Source organism: Alnus glutinosa, chromosome 7 (assembly GCF_958979055.1).
Source record: "Alnus glutinosa chromosome 7, dhAlnGlut1.1, whole genome shotgun sequence".
Taxonomy (NCBI): Eukaryota; Viridiplantae; Streptophyta; class Magnoliopsida; order Fagales; family Betulaceae; genus Alnus; species Alnus glutinosa.
In genome coordinates, this window is record NC_084892.1 from 4798044 (window position 1) to 4815952 (window position 17909).

The 17909-nt window shown below is 35.9% G+C and overlaps 2 protein-coding genes across 6 annotated transcripts in view; both read right to left on the reverse strand.

Moving 5' to 3' along the window:
• Positions 1 to 165: 165 nt before the first annotated feature.
• Positions 166 to 10656, reverse strand: LOC133874186 (U4/U6 small nuclear ribonucleoprotein PRP4-like protein). Of its 5 annotated transcripts, none has more exons than XR_009901219.1 (7): positions 10406 to 10656; positions 3516 to 4423; positions 2665 to 3118; positions 2333 to 2530; positions 2123 to 2204; positions 448 to 721; positions 166 to 347 (listed from the first exon to the last, which is right to left on the reverse strand). XR_009901219.1 is itself a non-coding variant. In XM_062312040.1 (7 exons), exons 2-6 carry the CDS (start codon positions 4409 to 4411, stop codon positions 627 to 629), a joined length of 1725 nt encoding a protein of 574 aa, XP_062168024.1. In that variant the 5' UTR covers positions 4412 to 4423; positions 10406 to 10656; the 3' UTR covers positions 166 to 347. The 5 variants fall into 5 exon arrangements, 4 of the variants coding, with proteins under 4 accessions (XP_062168024.1, XP_062168023.1, XP_062168022.1 ...); XM_062312040.1 differs by having other exon boundaries at positions 627 to 721; XM_062312039.1 differs by having other exon boundaries at positions 602 to 721.
• A 1269-nt stretch (positions 10657 to 11925) lies between these two features.
• LOC133872263 (protein NUCLEOLAR FACTOR 1) overlaps positions 11926 to 17909 on the reverse strand; it is a 29488-nt gene continuing 23504 nt past the window's right edge. The window contains exons 19-25 of the mRNA XM_062309739.1: positions 16584 to 16655; positions 15237 to 15266; positions 15026 to 15120; positions 14742 to 14847; positions 14355 to 14417; positions 14134 to 14205; positions 11926 to 12360 (exon numbers count right to left, since the gene is read on the reverse strand). Of these exons, the coding sequence (XP_062165723.1) occupies positions 12286 to 12360; positions 14134 to 14205; positions 14355 to 14417; positions 14742 to 14847; positions 15026 to 15120; positions 15237 to 15266; positions 16584 to 16655 (513 nt within the window). The 3' untranslated portion in view covers positions 11926 to 12285. The remainder of the gene's footprint in view (positions 12361 to 14133; positions 14206 to 14354; positions 14418 to 14741; positions 14848 to 15025; positions 15121 to 15236; positions 15267 to 16583; positions 16656 to 17909) is intronic.

Here is a 17909-nt window from a genome sequence, read left to right on the forward strand (position 1 = left end):
CAGCATTCTCTGATTCTTAGAACTCGTCTTTTTATGTTTCTTGTTGGAATATCCAGCTAACAGAACTTGTATCAGAGCTTGGTTCAAGAAGAGCATATTGAATTTGAGAGAGTAAAGAAAAACAAAATTATTTCAATCAAAGCACAATGTTAGAACCAAAAATCCTGAGAGAAAACTATCAACTCATGATTATAAGAGATTTTTGAGGAGGTACACAAGGAAGAAACAGCAGAAATTTAAGAGGAAGATGTACAGACAACTGTCTACTGTTGTTCCACAGCTGTCTCTACTGTAAAGATAAATTACACCAAGTATCTGCCCGTTAGCATGGTTTCTCCCAAAATCACCTACAAGCAATTATCTCTTTATGATTAGTGTCTGAAAAAGAAAAGCAGTAAGATAGATGAAACCTAACTCAGTAAAATGCAGTTAATGATAGGCTGATACAAGAGGCAATGTTGAAAGCTTCCATTTGCCATGAACCATATCTCTCGTAGTTAACAGTGCAACTCCACAATAGAAATTTTGAACTTTAAGCAGTCTGTGCTCTGTTATCCACTTATCCCTAAAAGACTTATCGCGAAAAAAAAAAAAGGATCACCAAATTTTTTATCATCTTTAGCAACCTAGTCCACATCCATAGCCTGTTCCTTCTCATGGCTACTGCTAGACCACAGCTTGATCGTCCGATCATGTGATACGGTTGCTATGGAATGCCCATCTGCCATAGAAAACAATCATTAGAGGTCAAAAGCATAAAATAAGATATCAACAAAAAAAAAAAAAATAGCATACTAAATACAGCATTTGAGACAAGACATTCAAAAAGTTCCTGACCATGCTGATACATTTTGGAATGGTGCATGTGCACATGGTCATGGTTTGTACAGTTGCATACACCCCCAGATAATGACCCGAGGAATTGTGGATAATTCATGTTTCCATTTGATTGATATACGTTTATCAAAGTAAAAGGCATATTTATTATGGCACTGGCAGTTATGAATCGTATCATCTTACGTTTTAACAAAGGCCAGACCAGTAATGGCTTCCATACCCGACCAGCTTATAACAACACTAATAATCAGTACAGCAAATAAGTTACACAGATAAACCTAAAGTTCCTTGAAAAGTTGCTAACCAAATCAAAGGGCAATTGAGAGCATTGACCAACATTTTCTTCATAACTTCTATTTCTTCCGTCTTTTCTCTTTTATTTCTTAATGATATTGTCTATCCCTAGAGAAAATATTTAAAGTAGCAAAATGATACCATGACATTTTGCAAAATAAAACATCCCAGCATCTGCAGCTACAAATTCAAATGATTGGTGTGATAGCGGTAATAGAAACCACAATGCCGTTTCAAGGGAGCTTTAAACTTATTTCTTGGTGTTATTTATCTCTACTTGCCAATACATGTCAGCTTCTAGGTTGCATACCATGCAAGACCTGATTGCTTGCATTCTAGAAGGGTTTCTGACATTTTCAAGGAATACGTCATTGAACTTTGAGGGGAGGAAAAAAGAATACATATAATATAATTCACAACCTTAACCAAAAAAGGAAATAGAAGAAGATCCCTGCAACCCCTGTTAAGGAACACTCAAAGCAGCAAAACAAGACATAAGGGAAAGAGGGGGTGCAGGATAAGGAAAAGAATTATCACTTGTTTCAAAAGCTTAAGCTGAAGGCCACCTGCGGCGTGGAGAGGGGGAGAGAGAATAAAATTTGTGGCGTTGGGAAGTCATCTTTAATGTTTTATCTACAATACTAATTTATTGAGGACCTACTAGTTGGTAGGGTCTAAATGGCCTATAAGTTAAGCCCACAAAAGCAACAGCTCTAGTTTTTCAACTTATATAATAAGATGACAAGAATTTTGGCTCCTATACAAGGATAGAAGAGGTAACAAACAAAACATATGTACATAAATCATGCAAAGGTTAAATATAATTACATTACAATAAAGTTGCTTGAATACTAGAAGATAGAAGGTAATTGGAGGGGGAGGGTACCACCACTTCCATCTATCCATCAATGTTCAGTTGCTTAAATGAGTGAAAACAGGAAACAAAATCAGAATCCTGGCATATGCAACATTTCTATAGTCAGGAACTTACCTCCAACAACATCCAAAGACGTGACTTTTGCTTCATGTCCAGCCAGTGTCTTCACAGGCTTAAAATCTCGGGCTGACCAAATCTGAAATATATACACACCTAAGATGAAATCATATGTAGACAAGAAAGGAACCAGAAAAACAAAATAAAAATAAAAGGTTAAACTTCAATTTTTATGTAAGAATCATGGTGTTCAGAAAGGAGGCACACCTTAGCTGTCATATCATAGGAAGCAGTTACCAAGAAATATCCTTCCTGAGCCTCAAACTTTACTTCTGAAATGAGGTTGGAATGCGCTGGTATAGTATACAAAGATTTTTTCTTCCTAAGATCCCAGATACGACAAGTATTGTCTTCACCCCCAGTGGCTAAATGGTAGCCATTAGGAGAGAAGCTAACTCCCAGAACCTGAAAAAAGAGAAAATACATATAATTGATTCAGTTAAACATGCATGCACATAATCACAGTTGTATATGATCCCCATCCCCACCTGCCACAAAAAAAAATAAAAAAATAAAAACAGATGAATTTCGAGTCTCACTGGCTTGACATGGCCTTCCAATGCAAGAATACTTCTGCCAGTTCGAAGGTCCCAAACGCGAGCAAGTGCATCCAGTCCACAAGATGCTGCCAGTGATCCATCATGGTGGAAGGCTATCCCATAGACACTCCTACTGTGACCTTCTTGAAGAAGCAACTCCTCACCAGTTTCTACATCCCATAATCTCCATGTCTTGTCAAAGCTAGCAGTCCCCAGGTACTTCCCTGATGGATGGAAGGAAATTCGTGCAAGACGGTCCAGATGGCCCTCAAATGTCCTCAAGAGAGATCCTTCAGTGTTCCACAACCTTGCAGTTCGGTCAGCAGAGGCAGTAGCTAGATGGTCGCATACAGGAGAAAATGCAACATCAGTAGCACGCTCTGTGTGTCCATTTAATGTACAAACCTTTTTAACTTGAGGCATACTCCACAACTTAGCAACTCCACTCAAAGAGCTGACAGAAGAAGACAATGTCAGAAATCTGGTTAGTTTCTGTAGCATTGTAATCAGAAGCATATCAATCTTCAATACCACAACAAAAACAAAACCTTAAATCCGTGCTCACTACTAACAAAGCGCCTAATAGGCTGTTAAAGAAATTCAGTTAGAAAATGAGGGGGGGGGGGGGGGGGGGGGGGGGGGGGTTTGTTGTTTTTGAGATCCTTTGAAACTTGAGATTCTAACAAGAAAGGGCAAGACATAACGTCTATCAACAGATTCTAACAAGAAAGGGCAAGACATAACGTCTATCAACTCGTACTAAAAAAGTTGCACATGTCTGTGTAGGCATGTTTATGGCTCTCTGCGCATGTTTGTTGGCAGAGAGAGAGAGAGAGAGAGAGAGGAGATACCAGGTAGCCAGAAGTTTTCCATCCTGTGAGAATGAACAACCAGAAAGTGGCCGGTCATCTCCAATCTCACTGCAATCAAGCGCCAAAGTCTCTGCCTGCTTCAGAGCCCAATCAATCTCTGCATCAATATCTTCATCTGGATCATCCCTTTTCCTCCGTGCACGTTGAATACGCAAAGCTGCCCTCACAAGAGAGTATTTTGCAATCTGAACTCTAGCATCCAAGAGAGCCTTCGTGCCTTCTGTATAAAAGGGGTACTGAACAATATCTTCCTCAGCATCTGCTTTTGCTGCAGAAGCTGCAGCCTCTTCCTCTTCATGAGCTTTCATCAGCTTCTCCAACTGCCCTTCAGCATCCAGTTTTGCCATAATTGTCCGCAACCTCTCACGTCTTTCCATCTCTCTTTCTCCAAAAAGGGTCATTGGTTCACCAAGCTTGCGAAGACGAGTCCGGACAGCCATGTCATTAGTAGGCACCGCCAGAGCTTTAGCACGCCGCTTCATCATAAGCTCCTGAATTGCTTTTTCCTGCCGCTCTCTCACCAGTCTGCTCTCTTCTGATATCTCATATTCCCCAGTTGGACCTGAAGTAGTCTGGTTTGGGCCTGAGTCATCATGGTCTGAATCCGAGTCACTTGCTCTCACCTCACCATTTTGCGTAGTGGGCGGCCTCGAAACAGGAGGGCGGATGGGGAGAGGTGCCAATGGGCGTGGTACAGGGGGAGGAGGAATTGTCGGAATTGGAGCAATAGGAGGCACAGCCACTGGTGGAAGTATTGGTTGGATTGGCTGTACTGGAGTAGTATTGACATCAGGAAGCACACTTTCACTATCAGGGATCAAATCAGAAGCCTCTGCAGGAGAAGTAGATGTAGGGTTTTCCTCGTCGACCTCCATGATACCTAACCACTGAAGAATAAAAATAAAAAAGCATTTAAAAAAGTTCAGTAAAAAGGAAAGGAGCTTTTAGGGTGAAATCAAACTCCGTTTGTCTGTTACTGTCATCTACACTTATGATTTATGATCATTCAATAAAATACACAGGAAAATGCAAAATACATTGACTTGTACACACATACCCAAACATTTCGAAATCAACCTCAACATTTAAAAAACTAACATAAAAAATAAAAAATAAAAAAATAAAAAAATAAAAAAAAATTGTAAGTTTTAATGGCTATACTCCATCAGCCACTATGAAGCATATAATAAAAGAAATAAGCAGAAACAGGTGTACCTCATACTGAACATAAATGGAACTGACGAGGATTTACGGTCAGGCAAATTCACAAACGGTTAGTGTGCATACGGAGATTCCAATGTTTACAATTCCTACTCTTTCTACATTCCCTTATAGTGTTTTGTCAATCAGAAGCCAAAGGGGTGAAAAGATTAAGAAATTTGAAACCCCAGAAAATACTCGAGCGTTTCTCACTGAACAAACAGAAAATAAAACCCCAAAACTCACAAATTAAAAGACAAACAAGCGTACAGTAAAGATGGTCACACCTTTTGCTTAGCTGTTATTACCATGAGAGTGTGTTTTCCCCTTTGGCGGGTTGTTTCTCTTGTTATTACCACAATCTAATGTAATATAATAGGAACTCGTGTTCCTATCTGTTTGAAACCAGAAAAAATAAAATAGAAAATTAAGAGAACAAGGTAAGAGATGACCGCTTTGAGGGGTCGGCTAGCAAATACCTCCCCTTCCACTAAAGCACACAAAGCTAAGAGGGCATGATATTGCCTTTTTGGCAGATCCAGAGTCCCTTAACCATCTCTAATTACAGAAAAGAAAAAAAAAAAAAAAAAAAAAAAAAAGAAAAAAAAAAAAGAAAGAAAGAAAGAAGGAAAATGCACCTGTGCTATAAAGAAGCATTACTTATCATGTAATCTAAATAGGTTCCCTTAGTGCAGTCGAAACCAACTTGTGCAAAAATGTAGAAATACAAACCTATGACTAAAATGCATAGTTTCTCCTTAACAATCACATTATAAGTAAAACAAAGACCAACCCTGAAGCTATCATTTAACACAAATTCACAGTTCAGTAATGGGCAAGCCTCTATTTGCATCAACGGAAAATGTATTCACAATTCACGTACTTTCTTCTGTGAGCTAACAATCACATTATAGGTGAGCACGTTACTTACCAATCAAAAAGAAAATATAGATACAATTATAGGACTATATATTCAAGCAAACAGAAGTATTTTTCGGTTCCCAAACAAGTACTATTCAAACCCTCTGCACCCCATACGCGGACCAAGGTGCTCCATCAAAATGAAAACCATAATTGTAAGATCGAACTAATGAATATCACATAGCAAGATTTAGACTGAGAAGTTAACTAATCTTTACAATCGATTCTAAATAAAAATAGTAACATGCTCTAGAAAAGAAAAATAGTGCTCGCCGAACCCCCGGCGCAACAACGATTTGGAGGACGGGGGAAGCCGCTCCAACGGAGTTCCAGCCGCCGGAAACGATGAGGTTTCATCGGCCCCTTTCGATATTACCAAATCGGCAAAAAAACAAAGAAGGATACCGAAAATCAAAAGACTGACATACCAGTGACAGCGGTGGCGCCGAATTACCAGACCCACTTGAGGTTTTCAATCGCCGACTACTGCCCCTCTCTTGGGTTCATGGGTGCGCAGTAGAGCCAGGAGTTTGTGGCTACGCAGCAGAGCCAGGAAGCACAGTAGTCGTTGTAGAATCAGAACAGGGGCTGATTTTGGAATTATGAAAAACTGGTATGGATTTTTTCGTCAGTTGGCCATTTTCATTAAGAGAGCGACTTCTATGCGACTGTGGCATAAACAAGGTATTTTCTTCCCTCTAATGAAACGCTGACACGTCAGCCTAGAAAAAAAAAAACAAAATAGTTTCAAAGCACTGGATTTGATCTCTTAGAGCACTTGTAGTGAACTCACCAAAGTTTAGTCAGATTTTGGCTAAAAAATGCACTTTAGTTATTTTAGCTACCCACTTTTCAAAGACATCAAATAACAAACTCTCTAAATATTCTCTATTTCAAATAAATACTATTTTTTTATTGGTTTTAAAACAACCATTTCCAACCACTTTTAACTACCATGAAACCAAAATTTATTAAAATTTCAATGTCCATACAGCTCCAATGAAGGGTGAATCCTAATACATAAATTTTGTCCTTCACGATATGCGGATTTCGTAGTCAAATATGATAAGGAAAAAAAAAAAAAAAAGAAGAAGAAAAAAGAAACACAAATATCAGTAAAGAGAAATGGAGTGCAAGAGCATTTCATTCCTCTCCTATTTGATCTTATTGGTGCTGGCCATGGACTGCAAGTAAAGAGAAATGTATATAAATGAAGGCTATTCTTCCTTTCTGTTTGGAAGGAAATTCAGCTCTTATTTTGTTTATCCACAAAATCCGTCTATCCGAACAAAGGTTCACTAAATACCAGAACATTTGAGTTTTTTAGTATTTGCAGAAAGAGAAGCACCAAAATATTTGAAAAGACCCATTTGTATCATAAGGCATTCCAGTAGAAAGTCTATTCAAGAATTTATAAATGCTTGTCCCTTCTGGCTTCTGGAAAACCAATTAAAGAATGAACTTTGATTTAAGAAGGTCAGGAAGGACATCAGGATGGAAAAAGAAGACATGATTTCCAATGTTTAAATTAGTCCTAAGGGACAAAATTTGGATTTCTGTAGCAGACCTCAAAGGAATTGGAATTTTAAAACTGAAGCAGTACTATAAATCTACAATTGCAGATGGTTCACATATCCTACTTTTCAGGGGTATATATCCTAACGCCACAAACTCAAAACTCAAAAGCAATTCTTATAAACAATGGTTTGCTAGAAATTGAAGATCATATAGATGACACTGATCAAAGACACCCAATAGCAGACCTCAAAAAATCCCTATCTATAAGAGATGAACAGCACTGATTACATAGTCTATAAGAGATGAACAGCACTGATTACATAGTCTATAAGAGATGAAAAAATCTCATATCATTTTTCTCCTATCTCTAAATCATTCACTTCTCTTCTAAAAAAATGTAAACTTCCAAAATTGCAATAGATATTGATAAACATCCACCATCAGCCATGAACAAAATAAATCACACTTAAGTTTACTAGATTCAAAATAAAGTGAAGGCCAAAATTTGTAGAAAAGATAAAGGTTTCCTCAGTCGTGACAAATCTGACGATTTTGACAGAAATATTGACAGCTTTTCATCTTTTGCAGTCAACAAATTCATCGGCTGGATTACCAACTCAATTGCAGCTTGGACTACTTTCTCCACTTTATTTGAGGAGATTGTTTGAACGCCTGGGGGCAACTTATATCAAATTCATCGGCTGGATTACCAACTCAATTGCAGGATGTAGTTATAAAGGTCTTGAAACCTTTAAAATCCTCTCTATTCCAACAAACCCAAATACTACCCAAATAATGCTTCTCATAGTTGAAGCAAAAATCCCAATTCGGAAACATAGAAGAGCTAACAATTGCAGCATTGTCTTTCTTAACTTTTAGTATCAATCAAACAAGCCAAATCGGCACATAATCAGATATAATAAGGTAAACAAATGTAAAACTGGCACATCTTAGCGAACCCCAAACTCGTCGAGTCGAGTTACACTTTGAAGCAATAAGAATTATATATGAAAAACAAAATAGGACAGAATTCATCAGATTTCAAAATGTGCCATTTAGCAATCATTGAATAATTAATGTATCATCACATTAAAATGTTCTACTCAGAAAGTGCAGCGATATAACCAAAGCTATGTATTAATTTTCTCCACAACTTAACTGTAAGTATCATTAAGGATCAAAAGCTTGTGCACTAATTCATTAAGGATCATGTGTCTGCATCACAATGAAACATGTAGCATGTATGGCACAATACAATGAGCTGGTCGACAATATGCTTCATAATGTATGCCACAATCATTGGCTACACTAAAATTAACCCAGTGGGGGCATGGCAGATGACTCAAGACCAGAAAGAGACTCCTATGGATTAAAGTATGCAGCCCAGGGCCTTCTCTTGCTTTCATTCATATGTTTAAAACTTGAATTGCAATATAAGTTCTCTGTTCACAGAACCTAAAATGCTATGCAAACTATGTAAAAAGAGGACCTATTCCACATTCAGAGATTAAAACTTGACAAGTCATTTGTTGGTTTCTACATATTGCCAGTTGTTTTGATGCCACAACCAAGCATGTTTAGTAGTATATCCCCTTTGAAGCCAAAAACTCAGGTTATTACTCCTTTTGGTCCAGGAACAAGTTCTCAAGGTAATTTAAGAGTTTGTTACTATCTAAACAGGATTCTAAGTTTATTTTGTAAGGGGTAATCTGGTGATTTATGCAAAACCAGGAAGCAGCTACGTGAGTGGAACTAGGGTCTATTAGATACTAATAGGTCTCTATCATGTAGAACTTTAATTGGCTCAAACTTTCTAAAAGATTGTAGGTTGTAATTAAAACACTAGTCCCAAAAAATAGGGAAGAGTTCAACGGTGCTCCAAATAATTTGACACTTTTACTAATGAGAATTTGGGCATTTATTTTTTAAAAAAATAAAATTATGAAGGTTCTAATTGAAAGAAGAAAGGAGAGTCCTCATGTCTCCTACTCCTGATCAATATTCCAGCAATTTTTGGAACACTGAAAGAATAACCCATAACATCCCCCCATCAAGCACACAACACTGTCAACAAATTCCCAACACAATGTTGTTACCGTTCTCAGCAGTCTTCATAACCCCAGAACAATCCAACTCTCAGCCTTTTCTAACCTTCTCTAAGCCCCAATTCTAACTCTTGTTTCTTATTTCTTCGCTACACTTAGATCACGAGATTTAATAACTTTCAATACCAGAAAACCTCACATTTCTAACCTATAGCCACTGACTGACCATAATGATATTTTTTTTATGAATGATATTTTTTTGATATATCAAAGGTTAAACAATAAAATGTCATAATGATATGTCAAAGTGATGAATCCACAAGAGAGTATAACCATAGGGATATATCAAGGGTTGAACAATAAAATGTCATGTTCCATCATACTGCATATTTTTAGAAGTGTACATATGTCTCCTTCATGGTTTATATATTTCAAGTCATCGATTGTATAATATTACATTCTTTCTTATAGAAAAAAATAATATTGCACTCTTCATTCTCACTATAAACATGTATTCTGCATGCAAAACCATGTTCCTCTTTTATCCTATAACTAAAAGGAGATTATAGAAACTCGGGAATCCATTCAGAGTTCTAGCTGCTGACATATATTCCCAAAAAGAACTTCAGAGAGGGTCTACTGAACAAAAAAATAATAATGAAAGCCTCTTCTCTCTTTCCCTCATTATAAAATGTTCCAAAGTTACGGACAAACATAAAAGCTAAAAAGTTGATCGCATCCACGGAAGAGGAAAAAAAGCTTGTTTGGTACTTGTTTGAAAAGACTTTGCTCTCTGTAAACACAAAAACACAATAAACATGTTTTTAAGCACACCACATTCACCAAATTGGCAAAGACAGAGAGAGTAGCAACACCAACGAAGACACCATTGCTTTTCGTCTATTTGCACCCATTCTCGCCCTATACCTTTGTTCCCCAACCGCAACATTCCAATGAAACAAATATATCCAAGAAACCCATAACCAAAACCCAGTAAATCATTTGTAACCCCTTCAACCAAAAAGTTTCTGTTGGTGGGTTTACAATTAACTAAAAATTATCACGCAAATCAGCCACAGACAAGAGGAAGAGAGATTCAAAACCCACACACTAAAATCAAAATATGAGATTCAAAATCAAAACCCATAAACCAAATCAAACCAAACCCATAAAAGCAAAACAAACCTGGGATTCAAAAGCTTGCAGAGGTGATTTGTGAGAAAAGGTGCGAAGGAGCTCCAATTTTCGCTTCAGGAGATCGAGAGCGCGGGAAGGGTAATAAACAAATGAAAAGTAAGAAGAGACGAGAGGAAATTGGCTCAGCAGAGCAGACGAGCCAAATCGGCACTCACCAAATTTCTTGTAGCAGAGACGAGTTCGTAGCAGACAGGAAATGGATGAAGCTCGTCTGATTTTCACGATTTCGTCTCTTTGGTGAGTCCAAGCTGTCCAAATTTTCTTTAAATTTTAACTCAAAAATATACTTTTTTTTTTTCTTTTTTTTTTTAATTCATCAAGCTCTCCAGATGCTCTAAGAAACCAAATCCAGTGTTTTGCAACTATATTGTTTTTTTTTTTGTTCCAAGCTGACATGTCAGCATTTCATTGAAGGGCATAAAATGCCTTGTTTATGCCACGGAAAATGTTTTTTCTACATCACATTACCCTGCATCAATCCTACACCAAGACACATAAGGTGTGAGACCCATGTATGTGGATCACACATCCTACATGCCACAGCCGTACAGAAATTATGCTCTTTCATTAAACTTCCAAGGGCGTCCCACATTTTCAACGGTGAATTTTGATCTAATAGTAATTTTAAAAATCATGTCAAAAATGTAAGAGTAAAAGTTAGTGTATAAAAAAGGAAAAAACCTAATTTTCAAGTGAAGGAAATTTTGAGCTTTTTTTTTTTAGCAAAAAAGTGCTTCGAAAGCTTCTTTTTTTTTTTTTTTTTACCAAATATAAGTAATGCTAGTAACTACATTTTTTATTTTATAACTATTCCACTATGTAGACGGAGCAGTCCCAAGACTCTCAACTAACTTAAAGATTTTTTATTTTTTTAAAAAAAATTAATCTAATGATTGGTTGAAATTGTCACATCATCATTATAGGATAAAACTTTGGTTTCTAACATTACTCTTCACTTATATATACTTACAATTGCTAAAATAATTAAAAGTCTTAACCCTTTTTCTTTTTCTTTTTTCTTTTTTATGAATTATAAGCTTGGAATTAAAGTGATAAAAGGACATATTATGACATCTTAGAGATGTTAATTTGGTTTACAAATTTAACTTACCATTGTTATGTCAACTTTTTGAAAAAGTTGCATTCCTGTTTTAATATGAGATCTGCTCAAAACAAACTTGTGAGCAAGTTGTATAGGAGGATCAAATGTTGGTTCGCCAAAATAAATGGTTTGAGCGAATAATTTGGTTTTTAAACTCGACTTTTCTCTTCTTTTTTTGAATTAAAACTTGACTTAAACTAATTAAGGATATTACTTTCAGCAACATTGTAAAAACAGTGTAGGCATCAAAATTTGCTCAGAATTGGATGGATGAATCGGGTTGATCACAGGGACAAACTTAAAATGTTTTAAAAAAAAAAAAAAAAAAAAAAAAAAAAAAAATCCTTAAGGAATGATTTTAATAAAGTTCAAAACTCAAGAACTAATATAGTAATTTTGGTAATTAATATGGTAAAAAAATAAAAATAAAAAAAAACCTCCCAGAGACAAAATTGGGGCGAATTTGAAAGTTACAATAATTCTACCAGGATACTGCTTTGTGCCTCTCTCTATACAACTCTTCACTTCACGTAAATATAAATCAAGTACTTTTAAAAAAAAATTAATTAATTAATTAAAAAAAAAAAAAAAAAAAAAAAAAAAAAGAAAGAAAGAAGAAGAAAAGAGAGTATCAAATCCAGCAGAGTCTCTAAAGGCATGTGAAGATAGATGAATGAAGCTTGTCTTGTCTTCTCCGGTGCTTGCTTGTAGGCAATGGAGTTACCATTTTGCATTTAATAGAGCCTCCGGAGCCCAGAAAAGTCATTTAACAGAAAAAAAAGACATCCTTCTCTGAGGTCACCATCCTTTTTGCTGGAGCAGTTCCAACTATTCTCTCCAACTAAAACACAGCCAGAAGGTGGGGAGAAGAAAAATAACTGTTTTTAATAAACTGTCTAAAAAAACAAATCATCATAGAAATTCTTAGAAGCAATAATGTGAGAACGACACTATAAATCCACCTTACTATACCATTCTTATAACCAACCATTTTATCATTACCACCACAATACAGCACCAACAAAACACAAATTTTACTGTCTTCAAGGTCACCCAACTTCTAATACTTCCCCATCACTAGAGCACGGTACGTTATTATACACAGACACTGTAAAATACTGTTAAAATAGGACTGTTTACAGGGTTGGTAACAGTATTCAGCAATGTTGTTAGTGCCAGTATGACTAGGATTTTTAAGGATATTTTGTATTTTCTTGAGCTGATAGGTATGATTACAATTAATTTTAAGGGTCATGATTAATTGTTTTAGGGTTTTATCGATCCTCTAATAAATAGAGGCTCTAACAGCCGTGTAATGGATATTACTTTGACTAGTTATCAATAAAATTGCCTTCAGCTTGCTAATTCCTAAAGACTTAGCCTTGGATATGGATAATCTAAGTATGCTATTGTCTTTTTGTTTATGTTTACGTAAACTGATGGGTGTGACTAGGAAGTTGTATGTGTATTTGAACCCGATTGTCTAACCCAATATCACAGCTAAAAGCATGGTTCCAACTAAATACGTTTCCTCATTCAATTGTATTTCCTTTGAAACCCCACATTGATCCGTTTTGGGGAGGGAATTAAACATGATAAATCTTAGAAGTAGCTATTACCGTACTATCTATTGTTTGAAATCTTATTTGATGACAAAGATCTACACGGGAATAACTTTCGTTAAAGTCTACAAAAAGCAAATCCCATTTATAATGAGTTTTCATATGTCCTAGAGCCTTCTGAAAACTTTGGTTCCCCCCAATAAATTCATCAATGCCTTCAAGATCTATGATCAAAGTGATAAGCAACGAAATATATTTTTACTCGAATGGGACATAAAAGAAAGAAAGGATGGAAAGTGTTATTTGGAATGCCAACAAACCATAGAAAGTTGAACACAAAATTGACGATGGGATTTTCTTGACGGGAGAATTGATGTGTGACAAAATCTGAAAAGAAGAGAGAGAGAGAGAGAGGAAAAATGTTCACGAGTACTGTAGTATACTATCCCTGCTGTACTGCTCACGGTGTTGCAATAGTATCTGGTAGTATTATTAGTATTATCTGGGTAGCTAGGGTTTAAGGGTATTTTTCTCTTTAAGTTCATTTTTTATTAGTACTAAAATTAATTTAGATTAAGGATCATGATTAGTTATTTTTTAGTGTTTGTAACCTCTTATAAGAGATTGCAAGAGCTATGAAATGGGTGCTCTCTTCATTGTCTATCAATAAGATTGCATTTCTCTTGTTAGTTCCTTAAAGAACTTCATGATTTTGTGCACTTCAGTACCCTAAAGAGGCTTTATTTCCTCTAATAAACTTAGCTCTCCATAAATAATTGAAATATGCCATCTTCTCATCACGCTCATGACTGTGTCAACCATCCTCTAGCTCGCCATGAGTGGGTCAATGAAGCCAAAAGATTATCTTTGTGTTTACCATATTAAAGGGGCCTGCATCATCACTACCACCTAAAAACCAAACCCCATGCCCTCCTGCCCCCCAGGAAAATCCACCACAACCCACTTGACTGATACCAAACCCACAAACCACAAGCAAATATGTACCATATGTGCTAGCCTACCCATACCATTAAAAAGAGCAGAAATATTACCCGGAATTGGTCAAAGCGAGAAAACAGCACCGTGCATGACATATTATGGGAACCATCAAGCATATTAACAATCTGCAAAATCCAAGAAGAAAGTTTAAAGAGACAAAAGATATGGAGTTTTACCCATCCAAAATAATAAAATGTCGACTTTCCTAGATGCAGCAATAATTGAATGAGGCAGCCATGAGAAAGGCAACCTAACATTCAAAGATCATGCTTACCTCAGGGTAGAACTCCTTCCTCTCTGGGAGTGAATAGATTATTAAATTCTGAATGCCACGAATCTACAAGCAAGAAAATATGAATGGAGATGTCAACACTACGTATTAACGTAAAATGTTTCTGATGTTCGAAGTTGTAATTTAGAAGTGTTACAAAAGTAAATAAAGCATAACTTAACAAAATGGTGTATCTCAAATGAAAGCATCAAGACATTTATTTCAGCAATTCAAATAATCATTATTATCTATAATTCTTCATATCACATCAGGTAAACTTTTGAACCCATAAATTTACAAATGGATAGAAGATCTACACAATTACATTAAAGGCGACAAACACATATAGCAATATGATGACAAAGCATGTGTAAAAGCAGTCTAAAGAACCTTGTATCTATAGTAAAAGTGAGCCCTCTCGGTGTAAAGCATAATTTTCCGCCTTCCTTCAAAGAACCAAACTCGTGCACGAGAAATATCACTTTGTTCTGTGTACCTGAAAAACAAGACCGGTATTTTGCCATGGAATTACATCTCAAGCCAATGTCACGATATTAATATCTGAAAATGCAATGCTGAATGCTTTAGTGGGATGCATATAATGGACTGAGACAAGCAATGATGAGAGAAAGGGAGGGAGGGGGGTGAACAGAAGAGAAAAGGAAGTTTCTTACTCCCCAAGCAGACAGAAAGATGCTTCCTGTGACTTCAAAAAATTTCGAATTCGTACAAATTCAAAGTAAGAACTGATAAATAGCATAACTCCCCCCTACATGGAAAGTTCAATTGAAGTTCAAAAAACTGCACAGTTTATAACGATCATAGCAAACGGCTCAAAGCTTAGGCATTATAGTATTCTTTTAAGTTCAAGTAAAATACAAGTACCTGAACCGAATCCTTGATCTTTGGGAATACCTGCACAAAGAAAATCATTATAATCATATCTTGATATCTGGCTGAAGAAAAATAGAAGTTTGCCAATTTAGAAGATAACCAAATTTGGTCTTCCAACCAGGACTTTATTTTAAGACCATATGAGAAAAGATGGGAAAAGTCTCATTAAAGCCTAAAATGAGGATAGAGGATATGAGAATGTGAAAATGGATAAGAGGCTGCCTAATGAAAGACAATATGGAAATCGAGATTTTTCATACAAAGTGGAGGTGCACCAATTGAGGTAATAAGATTAGTCAGAGTTCCTGAGATGGTTCAATAATATAAAACAAAGACCTGTGAATGCATTGGTTTTTAATTTAAGTTGAGAACAAAATGATTTGAGGGATGGCCTAAAATGACATGGTCAGTAGTAAGGAACGACATTCCTGTAAGAGAAGATGTGGCCTTAGACGGTACTAACTTCCATTTAGTAGCTGGAAAATGAGGATTCATGTAATCAAGCATAGTTGAGTTAGATTGAGTCACATTTAAGCCCGAAAAAGACGCATAGGTATGATGGGAGGTTCGCCAAAAAACAGCAAACCTGATGACTGGGGAAGCTTGTATAATTACTCTAGGGCTCTTTGCTTTTTCTCCTTATATCTGAATACTATCTTGTTATAGCTCTTATCCAGACAAGAACATAGAGGAGGTGGAATAAGATACTCCTCCAGATATCCCCAACTTAAGAGACTATCGATGCCAAATAAAAATATGGTTAAAAAAAGTCAAATGCCTTCATTTTCAGAGTGCCCTGAGAAGGTCCAATATCATTTCATCATCATACAAATTTCTTACCATCCAGAACTTAAGTAGGACAATCATCATCTATAGAAAAAGATCCAGAAACCAGGGAGTTGCTCAGAATTCAAATCAACATATCACTTTTGAATGTACAAAACAAGCAACTCTGGTACTAAATTTAGTAAATAGGATGCCAAGCCTATCACAGGCAGAGGGAATATATAAAGTAAGACATACAGTCAACCTGTTCACACATCCAGGTTATTGTTTCATGAACCTCCATAGCTAGGTTCCACATCCAGGTAAGTTGAACTATAACCAAGGTTTAAAGCTCAAATTTTTAACCAATATTAGTAAGACCTTCGGGGCTTGAAATTTCAGAATTTCAATACTCATTCCACTTTAGAATGGACCAAATGTCTAAATTAAAATTAAAGTTGCCTAGAATTTAATGATAACATATGTATCCTAAGAGAGGTGAGTAGCATACATTATAATTTTTTATGTTTCATTTCTATAACTAAGTTAACAAAAGAATTGTTTCAAACAAACCTTCTTAACAAAATATTCAAAACGAGCATCGTCAGCATCTACTATTGAGTCCACTACAAATCGCTCATATATCTGTAAAGTTGAAGAGAAAGAATACGCATTAGTATTGTAAAACTTAGTGTTTACCCTCAAAGAGATGACAGATTTACAACAGTGATTAGTGGGATTAGAACCCTCCTAAAGAAGAATGAAAATCATGTGTTGAATACACTGAAGACAACAACAATGCAGGGGTGTATTATTGGCCATAGTAGCTACTGAAGGAACCATTTTGTTTTTAATTTCTCTGCGTAGTTACTGAAGGAACTAAACACAGGAAACAGTCTCCAACCTAATTCCACTATGAAAAAAAAAAATCCCATTCTATTTCCAGATTTAATTTCTAAATTCCATGGATTAACCCATCTCAGTGCATTAACCTCAAAAGCCATCTAAAACGCAAGTACCAGCTGCTAGAAAGAATACTGAAGAAGGGACAAAATCCTACTAGATAACTCCCTCCATTCCTCCTCGCTATTTTATTCTATCCCATGGTGTTTTGTCTTTTTTTTTTTTTTTTTTTAAATCATACTTTTTACAAAATTATCACATTTGAAATCATAGCTTCCAAAAGTTTTACACTAATTTCACATTTGAAAATAAAAGCGATAAGGGGTGACATTTGGAAGATAAAATTAAACAGGCAACTGTTAATGCATCAACTATTAGCTCCTTAAAGTGTTGACTTATTCATAAAAGACAAATATCTTTAGGATAGAGGGAGTATATGGGGAGTCAGACGAACCACAGCTTGTGATAACATGTACCTATTCCAGATGTGATAGCAGGAAGAATGAGTCAAAAGAAATATACTAATGACCATTAAAAAATTCAAGATCTAGTCAACGAACCATATAGCTTTATCTACTTCGTCGAATATATAATGGTAGGATGGATAAGAGAGGTTGAAGATCTATTATCTATTAAACCCTTCCAAGAGGTAAACACTCTTTTCTACTTTAAAATGCTTGATTTCATGGCTAACGAATCCCATATTTTTCCACAGAACTTCAATTCTTTTTTTTTGTGTATGAGAGATGAAAGACTTTGAAGGTTGTCCTTGTCCATCTTTGTTTTTTTTTTTCCCGGATATGTGCTTGCCCATCTCTCTCACAACAAAAGACCATATTTTAGTTAGAAACCAGAAATGGAGACAACAATTTGAGATGCAACAATGCATATGCAGAGGATATACCAACTTCTTATGGTGATACTTGACACATTTGAGATTTGTTTGTTTTGCTTAGAGATGATGTGCTACCTTAAAATAAAATTGACAAAGAGTAA